General features: G+C 62.6%; 1 protein-coding gene across 1 annotated transcript in view; it reads left to right on the forward strand.

Moving 5' to 3' along the window:
• The window catches only part of RUFY4 (RUN and FYVE domain containing 4), a 29,147-nt gene extending 21,419 nt beyond the window's left edge, over positions 1-7,728 (forward strand). Inside the window, exons 11-12 of the mRNA XM_050917020.1 lie at positions 2,903-3,034; positions 3,441-7,728. Of these exons, the coding sequence (XP_050772977.1) occupies positions 2,903-3,034; positions 3,441-3,543 (235 nt within the window). The 3' untranslated portion in view covers positions 3,544-7,728. The remainder of the gene's footprint in view (positions 1-2,902; positions 3,035-3,440) is intronic.
• The last annotated feature ends 741 nt before the right edge of the window (positions 7,729-8,469 follow it).

Below are 8,469 nucleotides of genomic sequence, written 5' to 3' on the forward strand. Positions count from 1 at the left end.
CCCAGCCCTGAGCCCCCAAACACACAGCTCTGCCAGTGCCCCTCACTCCCGACCGGCAGCCCCCTGCAATCCCAGCCCTGAGCCCCCCAAACACACAGCTCTGCCGGTGCCCCTCATTCCCGACCCGCAGCCCCCTGTGATCCCAGCCCTCAGCCCCCCAAACACACAGCTCTGCCGGTGCCCCTCATTCCCGACCGGCAGCCCCCTGTGATCCCAGCCCTCAGCCCCCCAAACACACAGCTCTGCCGATGCCCCTCAATCCCAACCCGCAGCCCCCTGCGATCCCAGCCCCAACCCCCCCAAACACACAGCTCTGCCGGTGCCCCTCAATCCCGACCTGCAGCCCCCTGCTGTCTAAGCCCTGAGCCCCCCAAACACACAACTCGGCTGGTGCCCCTCAATCCCGACCCGCAGCTCCCTGCGATCCCAGCCCTGAGCCCCCCAAACACACAGCTCGGCTGGTGCCCCTCAATCCCGACCCGCAGCCCCCTGCGATCCCAGCCCTGAGCCCCCCAAACACACAGCTCGGCTGGTGCCCCTCAATCCCGACCCGCAGCCCCCTGCGATCCCAGCCCTCAGCCCCCCAAACACACAGCTCTGCCAGTGCCCCTCATTCCCAACCCGCAGCCCCCTGCGATCCCAGCCCCAAGCCCCCCAAACACACAGCTCTGCCGGTGCCCCTCAATCCCGACCCACAGCCCCCTGCGATCCCAGCCCTGAGCTCCCCAAACACACAGCTTGGCCGGTGCCCCTCACTCCCGACCTGCAGCCCCCTGCGATCCCAGCCCTAAGCCCCCCAAACACACAGCTCTGCTGGTGCCCCTCAATCCCGACCCGCAGCCCCGTGTGATCCCAGCCCTAAGCCCCCCAAACACGCAGCTCTGCCGGTGCCCCTCAATCCCGACCCGCAGCCCCCTGCGATCCCAGCCCTCAGCCCCCCAAACACACAGCTCTGCTGGTGCCCCTCATTCCCGACCCGCAGCCCCCTGCGATCCCAGCCCCAAGCCCCCCAAACACGCAGCTCTGCCGATGCCCCTCAATCCCGACCTGCAGCCCCCTGCGATCCCAGCCCTGAGCCCCCCAAACACGCAGCTCTGCCGGTGCCCCTCACTCCCGACCCGCAGCCCCCTGCGATCCCAGCCCCGGGTATCTCGTTTGGAGATTCTGTGAGGTGCACAAATGGGGAGCTAGGCTAACACCGAGCTCATTCTCGCTGGGCAGCAGGTGGCGCTAGCAGCCAGCAGGGCCACACCTGGGCCCCAGCCCCGCCTGGCTCGTCTTCCAGCCCAGGCTTCGGAGCTGCCTTTTCAAAGAGCTTCGAGCCTCCAGCTGCAGCTAACGGTGCTGAGCCCTGGGGCTGAGCCGGACCCAGAGCCCTGCAAATGCGCAGCCCATCGGCTCAGCGCCTTGGCTCGCCGGTGAGGTTTGTGCAACCCTAGAGGCACTAAGGATGGCTCCAGTTTTCATGAGAACAGCCACAGTGGGTCAGACCGGAGGTCCCTCTAGCCCAGTGTCCCGTCCTCTGACAGTGCCCAGTGCCAGGTGCCCCAGAGGGAGTGAACAGAACAGGGAATCACCAAGTGATCCATCCCCTGTCGCCCACTCCCAGCTTCTGGCAAACAGAGACTAGGGACACCATCCCTGCCCAGCCTGGCTAAAAGCCATTGATGGACCTGTCCTCCAGGAAGTTCTCTCATTCTTGTTTGAACCCCGGTATGCTTTAGGCCTTCACAACATCCCCTGGCAGGGAGTTCCACAGGTTGGCTGTGCGTTGCGTGAAGAAATACTTCCTTTTGTCTGTTTTCAACCTGCTGCCTGTTAATTTCATCAGGGGACCCCTGGTTCAGGTGTTACGGGAAGGGGTAAATAACACTTCCCTCCTCACTTGCTCCACACCAGTCATGATTTTATAGACCTCTGTCATATCCCCCCGAGTCGTCTCTTTTCCAAGCTGAACAGTCCCAGAGTTTTTAATCGCTCCTCCATCCCCCTAATCATTTTTGTTGCTCTTCTCTGACCTTTTCCCACTTCCAGTCTATCTTTCTTGAGATCCAGCGACCAGAACTACGCAGTATACAAGGTGTGGGCCTACCAGAGATTTATACAGAGGCACTGTGATATTTTCTGTCTTATTATCTGTCCCTTTCCGAGTGGTTCCTAACATTGTTCACTTTTTTGACGGCCACTGCACGTGGAGTGGATGTTTTCAGAGAACTGTCCACAGTGACTCCCAGATCTCTCTCTTGAGCGGTAGCGGCTAATTTAGCCCCCATCATTGGGTATGGATAGTTGGGATTATTTTTGCCAACGTGCACAACTTTGTCGTGTTGTCAGGTAGCAAAGTGTAGCCCTGATTGTCAGTCCAGGGGGGGCGAGAATTGCATGGGAGCCAGTGCATGGGGTCATTGCACTCGCAGACGAGCCACCGCATCGGCCGTTTGTGTGTGGTTGCTGTGACTCGGCATGCAGCTGGGGCCATTGTGTAACACACCTCCAAAGTGTGTGTGTGTAACGGCTGCCCCATGGAGAGGGTGACAGCCTGCCGCAGCGGCCACCACATGCGTTTGGGGGGAGGGAGGCAGAGGGCCAGTCTGCTGCTGGGGGGCGTCACTGAGGGAGCTGGCTCGGGCAGGGGATGGGCAGGTCACACACACACTCCTGTGATGGGTGAGGGAGCTGCAGAGGCTGCCCCGCTCACACCTGGCAGCTGGGGGGCGACGCAGCACCGTGAGGCCTCCGGGGGTGGCCCTGGGGCTCGGCAGGGCTGGGGCTTTAGGGGGGTTTGGGGACTGTCAGGGGAAGCCCGTCCCCTGGGATGGGGCCGGGGGGTAGCAGCGAGGGCTGGAGTCGAATGGTAGCGTCACGGGAAGGGAATGATGGGCCCTCTCCCCTCACCCCACAGGGAGAAGGACGCCTTGTGGCAGAAGACAGAGGGCATCGACTGCCGGGCCCCCAACGTGGTGCCCCAGGACCTCAGCCTGTGCGCCCGCTGCAGCCAGGACTTCGGGTTTCTCTCCCGCAGGTACCAGTGCAGGTGAGGGGCCATGGCCACAAGAAGTGGGGGGCAGTGGGGTGAGGGGAGAGGTCAGTGGGAACGGAGCACGTGCCAAGTCATCTGGCCATGGGAGCCTGTTGGTATTACCCTTCTCCCCAGCCCAGGCGTGCCCCGTGGCATTATGGGGCTCCCCCACTCAGTCCTGCCCAGCACCGTTTGGGGGTTCCCTGGTCCCCCTGCTCAGCTCTCCCCTGCCTTGCAGCATTATGGGGGCCCCCCTGGTCCTCCCTCCTGGGCACAGGAAATTGATGAAAGCGACAGATGGGATCTGTTCTCTGGGTGTGGGGAGGGGCTCCTGGGGTGAGGGTGGGCGCAGCGGGTGTGGGCGGGCGGGTGCCGGTGGTGACTGATGCGGGCCGCATCACCTGCCTGGCTCTCTCTGCAGGCTGTGCCAGGGCACCGTCTGCCAGGCCTGCTCGGTGGAGAGTGGCAGGAGGGAGCGCTGCTGTCTGCTCTGCTGGCAGAAGAGGAATTTCAAGGGCACCTGAGCAGGGCCCACGTCCCGTGCACCCTGCCTCCAGCTGGGGAGACCGTTCCTGTGGGACTGGAGTGTCTGTAACCTTTCCCGTGCCCCCGCGCTGGCGGCGGGGCCATGGCTAGAACCTGGTGGGCTGGACCCTCACTCGGCCCTGCAGACGCTTCCCCACGGCCTGTCCCAGGGAGACCGTTCCGGTGCAGAGACCCGGCCAAGTCCAGGCCCTTCAGCCCTGGGGGTGCCTTAAAATGAATGGCAGTCGTGTGTGCGTTAGCCCCCTCTAGTGGCTGGCCCACATAGAGGATAACGGCCTACTACTGCTAACGGAGTTGTTCAAGCAGCACAGGGCTGTGCTGTGATGCTGAAGGTCCCAGGTTCAGAGCCTGCTGAGGACCCACGTATCGGCTCAGTCCACAAACTCTTGGCTTGAGCAGGGCTGTTAGCGAAGGTCCCTGATCTGTGACGAAAGGAGACCAGGCCCCACAGCAGCTCTGATGTGCAGTTACACTCAGCAAAGCCGGCCTCTGCGTGTTGTCTCGCGGCGCTTCCAGTCCAGGTTCTCTCCGTTTCCCAGGAAAGCTGCTGCTGGCCTAACAGCCACTCCTGGAACCCCAGGCCGGCTGCGCACCTTTGGCACCCCGGAGACTGGGTCTGCCCCAGGTCCTGTGCCCCTACAAGAAGGGTCTTCGGCTCCCCCAGTGCCAGAGATGCTGCAGCTGGAACTGCGGGGGGCAGCTCCCTCCCACAGAGCAGGGCTGACGGGCACAGGCCGGAGACGTTCGGTTCTGCTGAAGGAGGCGGCAGGGCTGGCTCTGATGTGCCGGGACTCGGAGGGGGCTGATTCAGCACCAAGGTGCTGTTTCGACCTAGTCATGTCTAGCACTGAAGACCATGGAGTGCAGGGGCCTGTCTCCCCTGGATCCAAAGCCCCTCAACATCCCGGGCTTTGGCTCACGTGGCCACAGGGGTGATAACAGCCTGCTACTTCCTCACAGCTGAGGGAGCGCATCCTTTAGCTCTGGGGGCAGGGGCTTGTGCTGTCCGGGGGTCGATCCCTGTGGGGCCCCAGGGCTCAGTGCCAGCGAGGGGGAGAGGCTGGCCTCTGAGGAGGGGGAGAGGCACGGCGAGGTGCTCCACTGGTTAAACCGAGAGACGCTGGTCTGGGGCGAGGGCTGAAGGCGCCGGGTGCTGCCCCCAGTGGGCTGAAGGCGCCAGGGGGGCAGCCCCTCGGCATGATGCACGGGAAGGGGCAGGGGAGATGCCTCTTTGCCAACCGCCCCAGCGAGGTTTCCTGGCCTGATTGCAGCGAATTGCGACGAGGTTGGTTGGGCAAGAGGGTTCCCAGCCACCGTTACAGACCGGCCCTCCCCCCGCCCGCGGGGCTGCGCCGGCTCCGGTCCCAGAGGGGGTTGGGAAGGCTCGGCCAGCCTCTTAGCCTGTTTGAAGAGGCTGTCCCCCCGTCCCATCCCAGAAAGCCCAGCAGCAGGGCATCCTCTGAGCAAACCCTACACCCCTGGCACCTGATCGCACCAGTGGGCATCCAGAGCTGGGCTTCCTGAGCTCCAGGGCACAATGTACCAGGATCCTACCCGAGGGAGCATCATTGGATGGGACCCTTCCATCTCCGTGCTGGTCTGCCAACGGGGCCCTGCCAGGGGATCGATGCCGCGTCAGGACCCTGCCATCCCCCTGCCAGGGCGCCCGGGAGGTTCTGGGATTGTCCCAGGAGCCCATGGGAGTTGGGTTGCAGACTCTCTAGGATCCCATGGGAGTCGGGCACCTGCACCACGAGGCTCCGTTTGGCAAACCCAGCCTGCATGTTCGCAGCTGGAAGCTGGCCTGTTGGACGCGGCTGTGGCTTCCTGTGGGCCTAGGAGCACCAGACAAAGTCACCGCCTGGGGTGGGGGGTTCTCCCGGGTGGGTGCCAGCCAGGGCCAGCTCCAACGCTGCCACCTCAGGAGCCCCCGCCCCGCCAGGAACAGGGTGGCATGAAGCTCGCTCTTCCGGCTCTGTCCCCATGAAGGGCGGAGGACGATCCCCGCAGGAGTAATAACCTGAACCCCCGGGGGCACCCCTGCTACGTACCCATCATTCCCCTAACTCCACCAACACCCCCGGCATGCGCCCCTCACCTGTCCTGTGCCCAGCTACCCCACGGTGGGAGGGGGGAGCTGCTGCCCCTTGAACCTTGGGCTCTGTAGCTTGGGGGGGGCTTCGCAAAGGGTCCCTGATTTCCCCTGTGCTGGTAGCCCTGGGGCCAGCTGCCCCGCTCCTTCTCCGGTCTAGCAGCAGCAGAGAGCGGGGCAATGTGGCGTTACAGCAGACCCGTTCAACCCAGGGGCCCCAGCGCAGGGGCCTGGCCCATCTCCCCCGAATGGTTCAGTGCCCATCCCAGGAGGGCCGGATGGGCAGTTTGCTGGGGCCCGTGGGCAGCACCTGAGTGCAAGGCGACACAAAGGGAGCACGCTATACAGGACACGCTGGAGCGCGATGCTATGAGCACGTCCAGCCCTCACTCTCTGCCCAGCTCCTTCCTCGCCCGCTGCATCCCGGCCTGTGCTGCCCACCCCAGCCTCGCCCCAGCCCTGACTCAGAAGCCCAGCCACTCTGGGGGTCCCTGAGCCTGAGTGCACCCCCGACCCCCCCGGCTCCTGGCCTGGGGATTGCTCAAGCCTCCGCCAGGAAGAGCTGCGGCCCCAGTTCCTGCTTCGCAGCATTGTGTAAGGGGGCCCTGCTCCTGACCGATTGCTCAAGGCCTCGGCCCAAGGGTTTCTCCTGCAGCGCGGGGCGGACACCTGGCCCCTCGCCGTGCCACCAGGTGGGCAGCCCAGGGACTGCTGTGGCCAGTCACAAATCACCATTCCCCACCTGGGCGCCCGCTTGCACAGAGCTGGGATTGGGGAAAGGGGGCTGGCTCCCATCTGCACGGCCAGGGCTCAGCCTTGATTGCCACGGGCTTGTCCTCTGAGCCGTGGACAGCTGGGCGAGCCCAGGAGTGCATGTCCCATCAATGGACCTCCCCTAGAGGTGGCTATTTCGTCTTTCCTCAGCCCCTCTAGAAATCCAGTGCGGGGGCAGAAGGAAAGGACAGAGGCTGTCTGGGAGGTTGCCTGGAGCTTGCCTATACTAGCCATCCCGTGGTGGCCACCATCTGGGTTAGCCGAGGCAGGACATGGCTCTGTGAGAGGCTTGTGCAGAGACAGCCGGGGGGGAGGGGGGGTGCTCCATTCCCTTCCCCACTGGTGCGAACTGGCAGCCGCTCCCAGCCCATCCCTGCTGTCGACTGGAAGGGAGAGGAGAATCAAGATATTAATTTCCTCTGGGTCATCTCTGCTGCCTGGCGCCATTCCTGGCCTATTCTGCCCTGAGGCCAAATGAATCCACAGCCCCTTTGGACAGCCACAATCTGCTGTCTTGAGCTCCCCTGGCACTGCCATCCTGAGATAGCCTCATGGCCAATGTAACCCATTATCCTGCCCCCCACCACACTGGGTCAGAGCAACGGTCCAGCTATGCCAGTATCCAATGGCTGCCACATGGGAACAGACACATGGTCCAAAGAAGGGCCAAATTCTGCTCTCCATGGGAGTTACTCGAGCTTTTCACAGGACACTAACGGGCACTGACGTCAGCAGGGGGGACCCTTGGTAAGAATTAAGGCCTGACATTAAGGGGCTCAAGAAAAACCCCTCTCCTCCCCCCCAGAATGCTGTAGGTGCCGAATGTCTCCCCAGAAGCCATAGCAGGTTCTCTGTTATAGAGAGTAGAGCAGGGGTTCTCAAACTGGGGGTCACAAGGTTATTATACGGCGTGTTGTGAGCTGTCAGCCTTCACCCCAAACCCCACTTTTCCTCCAGCATTTGTAATGGTGTTAAATGGATTAAAGTGTGTTTAATTTAAAAGGGGGGAGTCACACCGCATGAAAGGTGTCACCAGTACAAAGATTTGAAGACCCCTGGAGCAGTGGAATGATACTGGCTTGTTCTTAGTCTCATCTGTTCCCTTCCAGTCAGGGTGAGCACCGGCCAGCTGTTCCCACCCCCATCCATTCGCACTGACCGCATACGGCCCTCCCTGACCTTCCAGCCTGTCACCCGCCCGGCGCTCTGTGCCATTTCCAAGGTCACATGTAATCCCCCTGAAGGATAGCACGGGGGCACAAAGGCATCCTGGCATGAATAAATTATGGAAATACAATATGGTTGCAGAGGGTGTGGCTGGGTGAAGTGGTCCTCCTGGCCCTGCTCTCGCTGGCCTGTCTCTGTTCTGTGAGTGTGTAGCCAGGCTGTCGCTAGCCGTCGGCTCGGCTGCATTGGGAGGGTGACGCCAGAGGAGAGGAGTCTTTCAGAGGCACAGGATGTGCTGCCTCGGCCAGGGACTCTTGGGTAATGGCTGCGTCACCACCCTGGAAATGACACGCTTCTGAAATCACTCACACACTGGCATTCTGCTCTAGCGCTTTGCACAACTGCCGTGAAATGCAGCCACCTCTGGGGCGGAGGGCAACAGCCACCACGCAGCAGTGAGGAGAGGGAACGTGACGTCTCGTACAGAATGTGCCCTGGGAACTTCAGCATCCACACAGAGCAAACAGGGAAGTACCCAGGGCCAGAGCCTCAGCTGGGGCAAATGGGCGCAGCTCCACGGGCACAGGCCACCTGAGCCCAGCAGAATATCTGGCACCCCTCGGGGTGGGACCGGAACCGATGGCTCCCAGGAGGCCGGCTAGTGTCAAGCTGAGACCTACAGAGTCCTGCAGGCTTCCAGTCCCCACCATCCCCAGAGCAGAGCCGGGGGAAAGGAGAACTTCCCACACCCCTCTCTGTGGGCAGCTACCACCCCCCTCCCCACAAACCTGTGCCTGGCACCGGGTCGCTGGGATGCAGGGCCACAGAGGATGGCGAGGGGGTGAGGCACGAGGGTTGGCATCTGCGATCC

Source organism: Gopherus flavomarginatus, chromosome 10 (genome assembly GCF_025201925.1).
Source record: "Gopherus flavomarginatus isolate rGopFla2 chromosome 10, rGopFla2.mat.asm, whole genome shotgun sequence".
NCBI classification, from domain to species: domain Eukaryota; kingdom Metazoa; phylum Chordata; order Testudines; family Testudinidae; genus Gopherus; species Gopherus flavomarginatus.